The 15,942-nt window shown below is 35.4% G+C and overlaps 3 protein-coding genes and 1 pseudogene across 4 annotated transcripts; all 4 read right to left on the minus strand.

Annotated features, from left to right (window-relative positions):
- Positions 1–1,500: 1,500 nt before the first annotated feature.
- LOC114726142 (carboxylesterase 1-like) lies at positions 1,501–3,044 on the minus strand. Of its 2 annotated transcripts, none has more exons than XM_028912709.1 (2): positions 1,929–3,044; positions 1,501–1,665 (listed from the first exon to the last, which is right to left on the minus strand). In XM_028912709.1, the coding sequence occupies exon 1, from the start codon at positions 3,032–3,034 to the stop codon at positions 1,967–1,969; it is 1,068 nt and encodes a 355-aa protein (XP_028768542.1). In that variant the 5' UTR covers positions 3,035–3,044; the 3' UTR covers positions 1,501–1,665; positions 1,929–1,966. The 2 variants fall into 2 exon arrangements, with proteins under 2 accessions (XP_028768542.1, XP_028768543.1); XM_028912710.1 differs by having other exon boundaries at positions 1,501–1,661; positions 1,925–3,044.
- LOC114726143 (carboxylesterase 1-like) lies at positions 2,989–4,362 on the minus strand. The gene has a single exon (XM_028912711.1). It carries the CDS (start codon positions 4,133–4,135, stop codon positions 3,083–3,085), a length of 1,053 nt encoding a protein of 350 aa, XP_028768544.1. The 5' UTR covers positions 4,136–4,362; the 3' UTR covers positions 2,989–3,082.
- Positions 4,363–5,643: 1,281 nt separating this feature from the next.
- Positions 5,644–6,881, minus strand: LOC114726144 (carboxylesterase 1-like; annotated as a pseudogene).
- A 3,431-nt stretch (positions 6,882–10,312) lies between these two features.
- On the minus strand, positions 10,313–11,457 carry LOC114726168 (carboxylesterase 1-like). Its single transcript, XM_028912731.1, has one exon. It carries the CDS (start codon positions 11,455–11,457, stop codon positions 10,432–10,434), a length of 1,026 nt encoding a protein of 341 aa, XP_028768564.1. The 3' UTR covers positions 10,313–10,431.
- Between the last annotated feature and the right edge of the window lie 4,485 nt (positions 11,458–15,942).

Here is a 15,942-nt window from a genome sequence, read left to right on the forward strand (position 1 = left end):
TCAATTATTTTTAAATCACTTTTCAACTGTGTTATTTTCACATCAACGTAATAAATTATAATGTCTTAGGTAAATATTATTTGGTTGATGCTGGTTATTCAACACCAATAGGATACTTTGGCTTGTACAAACGTGAACACTATCACCTTCCAGACTTTAGTCATCAACTAAGATTTGGAAATGAGAATGAGGCGTTTATAATTGTTATCATTCAAGTTTGAGATGCTCTATTAAAAGAACTTATGGAGTTTGGAAGAATAGGTTAGTAATGTTAAGATACTCCTCCGGTCCTAATTATAAGACCCAATTGACTTATTTGAGGAGATTAAGGAAGTAAGTTAAGTTGGTTATTTATAATAAATAAGTGTTGTCATTCCTAAAATATCCTTGCTAATTAAGTATATTGGCTAAAACTATCATTATTAGAAGGATTATCTTGGAAAAAAATGCATAAATATAAGAGATAAAATGGATTGGGGTCCTATAATTAGGACCAAATAAAAAGTCAAATGGGGTCTTATAATAAGGACCGGAGGAGTATGTCCAAATTCAAGTTTTAAACATAAGTTTGCATAATTTGTAAATAATGGTTGTGCATAGTTTTACCAGGCAAAATTCTCCAACTAATGATCACTTTATATAAGTTGAACATGGAAGTGTAATACATGAAAATAATAATTATGTAGCTGGTAAGGTGTCCTCGTCAAGTTTAATATCTATCACATAAATGAATTGTGTTCATGACTCAATCGGAAACTAAACTATACAAAACTTACGATCTAATTAGTTATGTAATTTCATTTACTTCAAAAATAAACATATTAATGAATTTTAATTTATATTCGTGTTTATCCATTATGTATATTTAATTATCTAGAATGTATTTTCATAAATTTTTCACTAATAAATATTTTTATTTTATAATTTCACCCAAAACACTATTTTTATCTTATTATAATAATTTTAGGTGTTTTTTTAAACTATTATCACATTAAAAATATATAATATCAAATACTACTATTCAATAAAATTTATATATTTTTTTAGTTATTTTATAACTAAACTTATTTGTCTATCAATCATTTAAACAAATTTTAACTTTTTAAACTGATTTTTTTATAAATACCAATCTATATATAAATCACATTATACTAACAGAGTTTTACTCCACTCGTATCTATAAAAATCAAATAAAATAAAAAAGTAGTTTTGTTATCACTAATCTAAACACACCTTTAAGGGTTTGACATCGTGCAAGGAGGACAAAAAAGTATCCTCGTTGCTGTCAGTTTCAACAAATGGGAAGCTCCGCTTGCCTTGCCAAAACCTTCAACTAAAAAAAATAATCGGAACAAAGAAAGCATAAATCTTTAGCTCAATTAATGAAAAAGTTAGCTATTTGTACGGGTGATTGGGTATTACTATTAAAAATATCCTTAATATTTATTACATTATATAACAAATATGTGAATTACAATAAATATAATTACGCCTCACCTGTGGTCAAAAATCAATTAAAAATATGACTTAAATTATCTCTAGATAATAATAAGAAATCCCACTTTCGATATCTCTAGTGGGTGGAAAACACAAAGAAAGGTCTTCCCATATAATAAGAAGAACACATACAAATAAGTCACTGAATTGAACCCATTCATTCAAGTACTACCTCCGGTCCTTAATATAAGACCCTGTTTGACTTTTATTTTGATTCTAAATATAAGACCTCAATCCACTTTGTCTCTCATATTTATACATTTTTTTTTAAAGTAACCCTTCTAACAATGATAGTTCTAATCAATATACTTAATTAACAAGGATATTTTAGGAAAGACAACACCTATTTAAGACAAATAACTAACTCAACTTACTTCCTTAATCTCTTCAAATTAGTCAACTGGTTCTTATAATTAGAACCGGAAGTAGTATTATTTAAATCCCATTAATCAGTCTAAGCAGCAGATAGCTAAGAGCCAACAAAAGTCTTGGTCTTTGAGAAGAGCTCCTTTTGTTTAAGAGCATTACGAAGTTCAGCCCCGTGATTATATCCATCTTCGAAACTGACCTCCACTTTTACACCATTTTCCTCCATCCATGTCACCATTTCTTTCTGACGGTCCACCAGTGGGTCCCCCTCACACCCAATCACCATCACCCTCCATCCCAACACCCTCATCTTCTGCATCTTCTTCTTCTTCTCCTCATCATCTCTTCCAGCCATCGGATTGCAATACTCATGATCACGGTTCGATCCAACGGGCAGCGACAACTCCCACATCAGGTCAGTCACACACAGCGGCAGCACCGGATCATTCACCAGCCTCAATTCAGATCCACGCCTTTCCATCCCACCGACAAATGGCTGCACCAATATCAACCCTCTGATCTTCAACGGTTCATCGTAACCTTCCGATTCCGCAACTACACGTAGACCCGCGTGGTACGCTATATTTGCTCCCGAGCTACTGCCCATAAGGTAAGAAGAAGATAAATCAGCATACTTCCCGAGCCAGTCGTCGTGGTTGGTTTGGATCCAGTGCAACGCTTGCATGGCGTCGTCGTACGCCGCCGGCAACCGATGATCAGGCGCAAGACGATAATCTAACGACAATACGATGGCTTGGACGTCGTTGGCCATGTTTATGCAGAAATCATGAAACATGGACGAGGCTGCACTGAATAAGATGAAGCCGCCACCATGGAAGTACAAAATAAGAGGTAGCTTTGGGGAGGAATTATCCAGTGCTTTCCGAGGCACGAAGATTCGAGCAGAGACGTTAAATTCAGGGATGATGATGATATCTTTGGTCAGAACAGAAATCGGAAGGTTAGGATCTGACGCCGGTGAAGTGGGTGGGTCCACGCGCAGGCGCGTGATGGTGCCATCATGATTGGGAGCTATCTTAAGGTGCTTATAAGGATCAAGACCTTGGTCTTCTTCCATTATAAAACCTCTCTGCTTCCACTCAAACAAATACCATTGACATCTTAAGAAACGAAAATGACCAAAAGGGATTGTTAGAATTATTAGCATACGGAATCTAAATAATCAAAATTAAAAAAAATTAAAAAAATTAAAATCCTAAGCCACTAATTTCTTAATTGTGTCGTATAGCTCAAGGGCTCTGCCTTTTGTAGGCTGGCCAACAAACACTCCGTGCTTATCTTCACCCTGAAAGTGACCCTCCACTTGAGCGCCATTTTCTTGTAATGATTTCACCAGATTGATCTGCCGGTCGATGAGTGGGTCCCCATAACAACCAAAAACGATAACTTTCCATCCACGCCGTTTGATATCATCAAAACCCTTAGAACCCTTCTCAGTCGTCGGATTGGAATACTCGTGGTCACGGTCGGCCCCCTGCGGCAGCGAAAGCTCCCACATGAGATCGGTGGCGGGCAGAGGCAAATTCGTGTCATTTTCGAGCCTCTGTTCTGAAGAAGTTCTTTTGACTCCACCGAAGAATGGTTGAACCAATATAAGCCCTTTGATCTTCAATGGTTCAAGTCGATCCACTTCCTCGGCTGCACGTAGGCCCGCATTGTAGGCGATATTACCCCCCGCGCTCTCTCCCATCAGATAGCAGTTGGAATGATCAGCGAAACGTGTCAACCACTGGTCGTCGGAGGTTCGGATCCAGTGCAACGCCTCCAAAGCATCGTCATAAGCCGCCGGCAGCCTGTGCTCCGGAGCAAGGCGATAGTTCACCGAAACGACGACGGTTTGTGTGCTTTGAACCAAATAAACACAGAAGTCGTGGAAATAAGTGGAGTTAGCGCTGTAGAACAGGAAGCCGCCGCCATGATAGAACACGATGAGGGGTAGCTTGGTGATGGAAGAATCGTGAGGATGGTTCAGAGCTTGACGGGGAAGGTAGATGCGAGCCCAGGTGTCAAGTGAAGGATTAATGGTGAGATCTTTGGAGAGAACAGGCAGGTGAGAGTTGGGATCAGGTGAGGCAGGAGATTCAGGGTGTTTTTCCAAGCGAGTGAGGGTGCCGTCTGGATTGAGGATGATGTGAAGGAATTTGTAGGGATCCATGGCGGTGGAATATGCGACGGAGAGAAACAAGAAAAAGAAGAAGATGGTAGCCGGAGAGAAGAACTTGTGGGGTGGGAAAGAGAAGAGTGACATGAGAGAAAACACAGTGATCCTGAACGGAGTGTTTTAGTGTTTTCATCGAAGGTCAACATATGAAGAGCAATTATATATTGATCCTGCACATGATTAGATGCAGGAAACATGGAAGGAGTTTTTTTTTTTTTTTTTAAATATATCCAATTTGTTTCTTAGTATTCTGTCTCATGTATGTGCACATGACTGGATGCAGAAAACAGTATTAAATGAGACAGTCTTGGGTGAAAAGCTACAATCGACAGCCTGGCTTTGCCATTGCATAATAACCCTCTAATGTTATTTGTCCGAGAAAAACCTGTTCTTTTAGGATAATTCATTATGTTTTTCCAATTTAATCCCATTGAATATAATTAAAAGATAAGTGAGAGAAAATATACATCATAATTTTGTTCAATACCTCTTTTTAATAAGACCAAATATGAAAAATTATATTAATTTAATGTATTCTTTTATATGCGAAAATATGTTACAGCGGACAATAATACTTTTCTCTCTCCTCTTACTCCTTTGCATAGCATATTTTTCATACGCTAAACATGCGCTAAATAATTATAGGAGATATTGCTATGAAGTCCTATGTAAGAAACACAATTATTAAAAAATCTCAATGACAACAAAGTAATATGCATTGACAAGTTACAGAAAAGCAAATGATAGCTGCTTACTTGTCATTAGGACTTACTGATAATTATTTACTTTTATATATACATATAGGCAGCGAGGTGGTTAAGTATAGAGTGATAGATCGATTGTAAGTGAAAATCGCAAGCTTTCATGAACACTCTATCATAATTTGATTTTGAGTTGGTAAATCCATTCCAAAGATAACATCCATATTTCTCAAGGATGAACAGACAAAATGAGCAATGTAAGGGTGATTATTGACTTCTATAGGACACTTACGTTAAACAAAAATTGCGACAATGTCCTCCTTTATGGTTGTGGAAACTTGCAGGTGATATGTTAATTCTGACATCAGAACTTCTTCACACAATTAACAACTACGACCAGAATGAGTGGATTTAGAGTCATAAAGTGCAAGTAATTAACTGAATATTTTGGATTAAACACACACACACACATCTTGAACCACGTTTATGGATTACTCTTCCTATATGCGTAACAAACTCTTTGTTCAAAATAACAAAGGCTGGTTCCCATGGAAAGTTGCCACATTTGTTACAGAGGATGGTATTGAAACTATTTCCTTCTCCCTGAGAAGAGATTTGAAGTTTTTCTTCTATAGATTTTCATTTTTATTTTCGTATTAGAACTTCTTCTTCTTCTTTTGCCTTTCCTTCTCAATTCTCATTATTAGATACCTGTCACCACTGACTACTACCTATTTCGCTCACGTATAAAAGAGAAGGCTTTATCAATTTCCTAAATGAAGAAAATTATAATTTGAAATATTTGGCTCCAACAAGCCCTTCGTCAAACTGGTAACAGGTTTGTCTAACTTAACTAATGGTCTCGTATTCCAGTCGTAGGCATACAACTGCATTAAAACTTGTTGAAAGAGCTTGTCACCCAAAGTGGTCCTGCAAAACCACTAATTTCTTAATTGTGTTGTATAGTTCAAGGGCTTTGCCCTTCGTGGGCTGTCCCATGCTTATCTTCACCCTGAAAACGACCCTCCACTTGGGCACCATTTTCCAGTAATGATTTCACCAGATTGACCTGACGGTCGATGAGTGGATCCCCATAACATCCAAACACAATAACTTTCCATCCAAGCCATTGTGATGTTATCATAACCCTTGCAATTGCAACTCCTCTCAGCTGTCGGATTGGAATACTCGTGATCACGGTCAGCCCCCACTGGTAGCGAAAGCTCCCACACGAGATCGGTGACGGGCAGAGGCAACATCGTATCATCGGCTAGTCCCTCCTCTGAAGAAGTTCTTTTCACTCCACCGAAGGCTGGTTGAATTAATATCAGCCCTTTGATCTTCACTGGTTCAAGTTGATCCACTTCCGCGGCCACAGGAAGACCCGCATTGTAAGCGATATTACCCCCTGCACTCTCTCCTGTCAGATAGCAGTTGGAATGATCAGCGAAACGTGTTAACCACTGTTCCGCAGAGGTTCGGATCCAGTGCAACGGTTCCAAAGCGTCATCGTAAGCCGCCGGCAGCCTATGCTCCGGAGCGAGGCGGTAGGTCACTGAAATGACAATGGATTGGGTGCTTTGAATCAAGTGAACACAGAAGTCCTGAAAATAAGCGTTGTTCGAGCTGTACAAGATGAAGCCGCCGCCATGGAAGAAAACAATGAGAGGAAACTTGGTGGGGGAAGATGGGGGATGGTTCAGTACTTGACGGGGAAGGTAGATGCGAGCCCATGTGTTAAGTGAAGGATTGATGGTCAGATCTTTGGAGAGAACAGGAAGGTGAGGGTGGGGATCAGGTGAGGCAGGAGATTGAAGATATTTTTCCAAGCCAGTGAGGGTACCATCTGGATTGAGGATGATTTGAAGAAATTTGTAAGGATCCATGGCGGCCGAATATGCTACGGAGAGAAACCAGAGAGTAATTTTTGGGACTGAACTGAGTGTTTTACTGGTTTCAGTCTTCTCAGAGGGCAACATGTATATGAAGAAGAATTACATATTGATCTTCTGTACTCAAAAGACATCATGGGAGGAATTTTCTTTTTTGATACCAAAAAAAAAAAAGCTATAGTATGTAACAAGTGAAAACATTAAATGAGACAGTTTCATTTTTGAATGAAACTATACTGTTCGACAGCCTGGCTCTGCCATTATATAACTAGTGAATTAGAGAATTTTTGTTCAAGAGATGGCTTGCACGTAATGATGTTTTGATGGATTACATTGTAATCGTGTATAGCATATGAGAAGTTAGGAATGCGGTGTTACATGGTGGAGGTAATATTGCTGATGAGGAAGCTTTGTGGTCATTGTCGTCTCTTATCTTTCTTTTTGGGAAAAATTTGGCAATTAAAGTTGGCATGAAATTGGTTGCCCAATTTCTTATTAGATGCTTGTGACTTCATCTACATCTGGCATAAACTGTTTTTTTTTTTGGGGGGGACCTATACTTGTTTGAAGGTCTGTTTAGCTTAACAGGTCAGGTTTAGACTCTTTAAGAAGCCTGTTAAAACTGTTAGGCCGACATAAGCCTATTGTAAATTTATAGGAAGAATTACAATGAGATTCTAAAGAAGAAGAAAAAATTACAAAATAAGTCATAGAGGTTGTATTCTCTACTCTAGAACTTGTCATTACTGACTGCTCAAATTGTTATTAGGAATTTTTAGTAATTATTTCTCTTTCTTCGAACTTAATTGTAATTCTCCCAAATTAATTATTATAATAATATTTAAAAAATTAATTAATACTATTATAGTTAATTTGCTCTTTTATTTTTTTAATACATAGTTAATACTTTTTTGGATTTTAAAGTTTAGTTGATAAGTGAAGATAAAAACATAATTTAAAATAATACTGTCAATAAATAACATGATCTTTAAATTTTAAAAATATAGATTAAGTAGGAAGAAAAAATTTTGTTCTAAGAGTGATAAATTAATTAATATTTGTGTTATGCTAATCAAATTATGATACCCTCTTTATTTATTGTAAAATTAATAATTTTTCTCCCTATTTATTTTTTTTAATTTTGATTTTCATCTTATACTTAAATGTAGTCTTGTTCCAAATTTTAAACATACAATTACAATTAGTTTTGATAATATTCTTATTAACTATATTAAGATTTAAAATGGTACCTATGACATTAAAATTTAAATCAAAGATAAGGCTAAAAAAATAATTATTATGTAGTAGGCATCTTTGCTTTTTCATTATTAGTATGTGTATTTTTAATATGTAATTTAAAATTTTTAAAAATGCAAGTCTTTAACAAGCTTTGAGCTAAGCCAAGCTTTTATATAGACCAGATTTAGGGTGAAGGATAAGCTTATAACAGGCCACAAGCCGACCAGACTTGCTACAAAATAGGCTTGGCCTAGCCTATTTTCAACCCTAAATGGACCGCAACCTTGGAGATCAGGTTGGATTATGATACTTTTCCAGTCTTTAATATAAAACTTAATTGGAAAGCTAATGTTAATCCTATATGTAAAACTTATTTCATATGTTTACCAATTTTTTTCGAATTAACCCTATTAATATTCTCCAATAATAATCAAGTAGGAGAGAGAGTGAGAAAATTAAGAATGATGCTTAGAATCATATTAACTAATGTAATTAATATTCTTAATATACTCAAATTAGTTAATTATGCCTTAAAATCCGAAGAATATAATGGAACTAGCAATCCTTGACGCAAAATGGTGAACATTTTATCGATATAGATAAGGTGCATTTAATAGAGGTTTTCAATACACCCCGCTTTAGCCATTGGGAATAGGAGTACTAAATGACCACCATTCAAGTAGGAAAAAGGTTTAAACATTAATAATAGGGCATTTTATTAAAAACAATATAATACTCCCTCTACTACATAATATAAGAAATCTCGTAGAAGAAAATTTTAATTCAAAATATAAAAAGTTGACAAGATAATTAATCATAGTTTTTCATTTTTACCCTTTGTTACAAAAAGAGTAGAGAGAGTTTTTAAATAATGCAGTAGAGAAATGAGAAAATGTTTCAATCACACTCTTTAATAGGGGTAAAATAGGTAACTTATATCAATTTGAAACACATTTAATGACTTAACCAAAACTTTGTTAGGAAACTTAACCAACATTTTATATTATAGACTAAGAGAATACTAGACATGATGAAGAGAATTAATGAAACCATAATAGTCTTAATTGAGGTTGATTGCCTTTCTATGAGTGCACTCCATGTCCTCTTTTATGGTAATAAGTGCACTCCAAGTTGCTTTCTCCACGCCCCCCGCCTCTGCCTCATCCATGTCCTCTTGCGACCATGGCTATCCCTTCAGCTGGTGAGTTCCTTTGTAGCCCAAAAATGGATTTGTGCCTCATTTTGAACAATCATTGAATGCACTTCATTTACGATCAGCAGAGGATTCATTAAGAGAATCTGACTTCTGGCTTGAGAATATGATTTGTTTAATCCCAACAGAAATTGGAAGAGTTTTTGTTCTTACATCATCTTAGCATAAGACTGAGAAGTCACACAAGTACAGGAGGGAAGAGTGATGACTGCTGACTATTCCTCCCAAAGCTTCTTGAGTTTGGAGTAGTACATAGATACAAAAGGGGATCCTTGCCTGAGAGAGTTTATTTTGCAATGCAGGGCAAAGATTTGAGCCCCATTCTTCTTGTTGAACCTCTCCTTTAGGTCGACCCACATTGCATGCGCATTTTGAAAGAAGAAGACTCCATTAGCAAGATCCTTTGATATGGAGTTTAAGAATCCACGAGAGAACAATCACAATTGTTCCCACTGGTCACGCAAAGATTGGTCTTGATCCTACTTTTTGCAGGTCCCATCAACGAACCCTACTTTGTTCTACCCCAACAGTACGATCTTCATACCTCTACTTCAGACTGTATAATTCTCAATCCCTGTGAGCACATGATGCACAATCAAGGTCCTTTGTGTGTTCGATGGATGCAGAAACAGCAGGTGGGAGAATGGCAACGCCTCTGGGGTTGCCTTCTCTTCTCCCATTAAGGTTTCTTCATGCTACAAGTGGAATGGGCTTTGATCCTGGATTGTTTCAAAGAAAGAGATGAACCTGGCTCTGTGATACCATGTTGACTGAACACCCCAATATCCAACCCCTAAACGCACCGTATGAGATAAAGGGAATCTTTCATGAACAGGAGAAAAATGATACAAGGCAATGTACATCCACTGAATGCAAACCCACACGCAATGGCCCTACAATTATTTATAGGTTACAGGCCCAAGTTGTACAGAGCCATACGACAAGAAACACAACAAGAAACACAGCAAAACATAAACTACAAAAGGACACTTGAGTTTAACACAACTATTCACAAGACCCCTTACTTTTTACAACAATATCATCTATTCATCTCCTACTTGATTATGATTAAAAGAATATTAACAGAAGTAATTTTAAAAAATTAATAAACATAAAAAATAACTCTTATATTTCAGATCTAACATCAACTCGACAATTGACTGGAAGAGTAATAAATAACCAACGATAGTTATCTTTTCAAAACAGCTCTTTTACTCTGCTTAATTAAGAATTTAAGATTATCAAAATCTCATTCTGTCTTGTGATTATTCCATGCTTCAAAAACAAACAACGAACTCCCACCATTGACTTAAAATAATATGAATGCTAATTAAGCCACTAATATGGAGTAATGAATTTCTTAATCCTCTCATATAGCTGCTTAGCTAAGGCCTTTGTAGGCTCCTTGGAGAAATCGGCATGCTTATATTCCCCTTCAAAATAACGCTTCGCTTCTACTCCCTTTTCTTCCAACGCTTTCACCAGCTCCATCTCACGGTCCACCAGTGGGTCCCCGTAACTCCCAAACATAATCACTTTCCATCCAAGCCGGTCGATTTCATCAATTCCTTTACACCCACTCTCAGCCATCGGATTGCAATACTCATGATCACGATCAACGCCCACGGGCAGCGATAGCTCCCAGAACAGATCGGTGACGGGCACAGGCAACATCGTATCATTGGCTAGCCTCAGCTCTGAAGGAGTTCTCTTCACTCCACCGAAGAATGGTTGGACCAATATCAGCCCTTTGATCTTCAACGGTTCAAGTTGATCCACCTCCTCAGCTGCACGTAGACCCGAATTGTAGGCGATGTTACCCCCTGCGCTCTCTCCCATCAGATAGCAGTTGGAATGATCGGCAAAACGTGTCAACCACTGATCCTCGGAAGTTCGGATCCAGTGCAACGCTTCCAAAGCATCGTCATAAGCCGCCGGCAGCCTGTGCTCCGGAGCACGGCGGTAGTTCACTGAAACAACGACCGATTGGGTGTTTTCCACCATGTTAACACAGAAGTCGTGGAAGTAAGTGGAGTTTGCTCTGTAGAACAGGAAGCCGCCGCCATGGAAGTAAACAATGAGGGGTAGCTTTGTGAGGGAAGAGGAAGACTGATGAGGATGGTTCAGAGCTTGACGAGGAAGGTAGATGCGAGCCCAGGTGTTAAGAGAAGGACTAATGGTGAGATCTTTGGAAAGAACAGGAAGGTGAGAGTTGGGATCAGGTGAGGCGGGAGATTCAGGGTGTTTTTCCAGGCGAGTGAGGGTGCCGTCTGGATTGAGGATGATGTGAAGGAACTTGTAGGGATCCATGGCGGTGGAATATGCGGGGGAGAGAAACAGGAGAGAGAAGACGATGAGTGACATGAGCGAAAACACAGTGGGTCAAAGGGCAACATACGAAGAGCAATTATATATTGATGTTGCACATGATTTAATGCAGGAAACATGGAAGGAGTTTTCTTTTTTGATGCGAAAATTAAGGAATATAATTATATCAATTTGTTTTTCTTAGTATTCTGTCTCACGTATGTGCACATGACCGGATGCTTTGGACGCATCACATGAGACTGATCTTGTCTGAAAAGTTCAGTAGTTGTATTCACATAAAAGCTAGCACTACCTCCCGTACTAATTATAAGATATTATTTACAATCTATAAATAAATAGTATTCCTCCAGTTCTTAATATAGGACCCAATTGTTGAGTTGGTTTTGGTCCTAAATATAAGATCCATTTCTCATATTTATCAATGTTATCTAAATTACCCCTATGAATACTCCTTCAACCATAATCAAGTAGAAGGGGGAGATAGGGTATTAAGAAAGATGATTATGGTGTTTTAGGAAAAACGTGTCACATTTCTTATAATTAACTAATTTACCTAACTTCCTTAATTTAATCAAATTAGTTAAATGGGTTTTATATTAAAGACCGGAGGAATATATTATAATTAAGACCGGCTGTAATAATTAGTTTGGGAATACTAAAAAATTTAATTAGTTCAATTAGTTATTTAAAATGAATGTGTGTTATTTTTTTAAACTATTCTTTTTAATCATACACTTTGAAACTATTTTCTAGCGGGAACCTTATGTAGAATTAATAAGAATATTTGGCAAAAGATTATAAATTTGGGAGATAAAATAGGTTAAGATTTTATATCTAGGATTAAATTCAACTCTCAACTAGTTCTTATGTTAAGGATATAAAGGAGTATATGGTGATGAATTAGAGAATTTTGATTGAGTTCCCAAAAACATAGACAATTTTAAATCAATATTTCAACCAAATGACCAATCACACAATGGGTTGATCGTTGATGCTGGGATCTGTCTTTAAGCCAGGTGTTACATATAAATATATATATATATATATATATATCTGTGTGGGTGTGTGTGTGTGTCTCCCATTGTTTTCCACATGAATCATCCTCGTTAAAAAATGTGAAAATATGTTTCATAGACTATATATGAGCTAAATAATTATTAATTTGGTCAATTCTCCCTTACCAATCCGAATCCAATTATCACATGTACGCGCATACAACAGTTTTCTTTTCAAGTAGTTCACTGCTCTATGTAATTAACTTGTTTCTGATAACTTGTAATATACCCTTTTTAATCCTTAACGTAACATAAATTTGATATATCAAGGACGGTAAATAAAGTCTTATATTTACAACTAACTATTTAACTCACTCTTATATTTAGGAGCGGAGAAATATATTATTATTACTTTGCCTAAGATTTTTTTTTTTTTTGGCACGATGCCCCAACAAGCGCTGGGTAAAAGAAATTCAATTACCTCCAAACGTTTACTCAAATATCTCTACATCTTGAGGGAGACTTTTAATAAATATTCTTCTGGTTATAAGATAGAGAGAAGGTTTTATTTGATCTTATATCTATGTCACTTCATTAAATTTTTAGTGTGAATATATTGTTTTATCCTTTATTTATTATTATGTAGATTGTTATTATTTTAAAATATATATATTACATAGGGATAAAATTAAAAAATTGTTAAAAATAACTTATAAATAGGATCAAAAGAAAATATTGAGGAGAATGAGAAAGTTAAGCTTGGTATATTAGTTGGTCAACACATTTGTTTCTTTAATGACTCTTGCCATATGATGATATGTAATTTGTGGGCAGTAAGAAAAAGATGAAGCGCCTTCAGAAAATTAGTAAAAAGATTGACTTTCTTGTATTTCACATCCCAATATAGGGTTTCAGGCCTTTTAAAGAGATTGTGGAGTTCCATGTTGCTTATTGTATTATATACATAATATTTGAAAATATTTTGATTAAAATGAATAAAATTACGCTGCACCGTCTGATTCTAAATACAATAAAAATTATAAGTCCAATTTATGAATTTATGATAGCAAGAAATTAAAATAAGTAACTAGTAGTCTTTTTCCCCAAATTGATGAAGAGGAAGTAGTGTTGATTTCAAGTCCAAAAGTTTACAAACTTATCAATACAACAAAGCATTAAAGATGCACTCTCTGAAGCAGCTTAATAGTTGGTGTGAGATGCACCTCATACTTTATTTGGTTTGAGTCTCTCTTATTGATATCCCATCATGAGGTTGATATTGTAGGATATGTTACTACAGTTGTTCTTTATGTGCCTATTTGGGTCAGCGATTACTGGCTGAAACGTGGTTTAAAATTAAAAATAAGCTTGGCTGACACATTGGGTCTGTTTGGCAGAGCTTGCAGTGTATTGGACTTATTAATTTTTAAGTCATTTGAATGCCCGGTTGAAATAAGCTACAAGAGGGAGCTTATGATCATATCAGAAGAGCTTATTTTGTTTTGCTTTATATTTGCAATATTTGCTTTCATTTCTATGATGTTTTCAAACTTAATTCACTCAATTAATTTCACTTTTTCGTCTTAAATTAATTTAAGTTTATTGTATTATCTCAATTCATTTTTTTTGCATGTTTTACTTTATATTTAAACTATCTTTTATGATTTCTCTAAAGTTTTAAAATTTAATTCACTCATTAAATTTGACTTCTTCACATTAAATTATTTTAATTTCATTGTATTATGTGAAATCTTTTTTTTAATCATGTTTGATTATTTATTAAAACTCATACTCATTTTGGTCATTTTACAACCAAACTTACTTTTACTCAACCATAATCCCAAAACTTTACCAATCTCACTTTTACAAACTAGCTTTTCTGATCCAACCCAAACACAATTTAACTTATTCAATTTAGCTTTTACCCAACTTCATTTTTCTAATCGCGGATCCAAACAGACTTTATATTTTTCTGCCGTTTGCTTTTATTTTATTGGTTGTTGCTTTGTCTGTTATTTTTATGTTTTAGATGTTCTGGGCCCGCCCTTCTAATTCATTTGCGCTTCGCCCAAATTGACCTAATATGACCGATTGATCTTTTTATGTAACCGTTTTACTTGTATGTTGAATAAATTTGACTTTTTACCAAAAAAGAAAAACAAAACATGAAATAAAAACTGCCCGAAGGACGAGCAAATAAAAGCAAAAACTAGAACGCCGATGGTAGAACGCATAAACAAAAGCAAAAACAAGGAGTAAAATAAAAAGCATGCTATGAATATTATCAAATGTGGATGTCAATTTCCTCTTCCTCTTCAACTTCATCAACTCCCACTACTTCCACTAAGTATTAATCTTTCACTACTCTATTACTTCTCCACTATGCCTTTAATCTTGTACCTCACCCCTACTTCACATTCATGTGATTTATTATCCATTATCTATCGTTTAAGTAATAGTGTAACTTATATGTAAAACTATGTTATGCCATTGTATTGTGATGTGAAGGAAGCAAGTGAAGGAGTACAATATCATTTTCTCATTTTCTTGTTTACATCTCTTCTCTAATCTATTTTCTTTGTTAGTTAATTTCATAACGAGGCACAGTATGACCCAAGCAACATCAAGCCAGTATAATGTAAGCGAGAATGACGGTTTTGACACCAATAAAACGAACAAATCCGTACAAAAGCCGTGAAGGATCGGAGACATATCTCATAGCTAGATTAGATAATCTTGAATTCCACCTGCATTGTAACTATGAAGTCATAGAGCTTTGCCGAGATCAAAATCATCCACCAAAGCGAAGTGGATAGTCTAATAAAAAGGAACGAACACACATAAAGCTAAGGCAGAATAAAAATTTGACTGAAAAGGAACAAATAAAATAAAAAGCCATTGAATTGGAACAGTAGGTAATTTATATTTGGATCCATTAATTCTTCTATGCTCTTGGTCCCATCTAGGCATATTAAAAAAATTAGTTAAGTTAATTATTTATAATAAATATATTTTGATTTTCCTAAAATACTCTTTTTATAATCACTTACATTCATTAAGTGAAAGTCCTCTTAACATATACAATTAAGAGAGAGAGAGAGAGTTTAGAAAAATAATTAATTATATAAATTTATGGGATAAAGGAAGCTGAGGTGTTATATTTAAACCTATAGATCAAATAACTATACTAGTTGCTATATTATATTAAGGAAAATTATAAATAACCAATGATAAATAGTCTTGATCTTTTGCAAAAAAATCTCGTTTATTATGCTTAGGATCAATGATCAGCTTCATGATCCATGCATCTTCTCATGATTAAGACTATCTTCCGCTCTCAGCTCCCTCTGACATGGGGCGATCCATGGACTATAAAAAAAAAAAAAAAGCAAACTACAAACTCCACATTAACTTAAAACTCAACAAAATTAAGATACTATATTCACTCCTAATTATAAGATCTTGTTTGTAACTTATAAATGAGATCGTATAGTTAGGGCCAGATGTAGTAATAAGAATGCTATAA

The sequence above is a fragment of the Neltuma alba genome, unplaced genomic scaffold (assembly GCF_004799145.2).
Source record: "Neltuma alba isolate B1F8T4 unplaced genomic scaffold, ASM479914v2 tig00012343_pilon, whole genome shotgun sequence".
Taxonomy (NCBI): domain Eukaryota; kingdom Viridiplantae; phylum Streptophyta; class Magnoliopsida; order Fabales; family Fabaceae; genus Neltuma; species Neltuma alba.

Coding starts and splice junctions, on each gene's coding strand:
- LOC114726142 (XM_028912709.1), bottom strand. CDS start 3,034: ATGCTAATAATTCTAACAATCCCTTTTGGTCATTTTCGTTTCTTAAGA.
- LOC114726143 (XM_028912711.1), bottom strand. CDS start 4,135: ATGTCACTCTTCTCTTTCCCACCCCACAAGTTCTTCTCTCCGGCTACC.
- LOC114726168 (XM_028912731.1), bottom strand. CDS start 11,457: ATGTCACTCATCGTCTTCTCTCTCCTGTTTCTCTCCCCCGCATATTCC.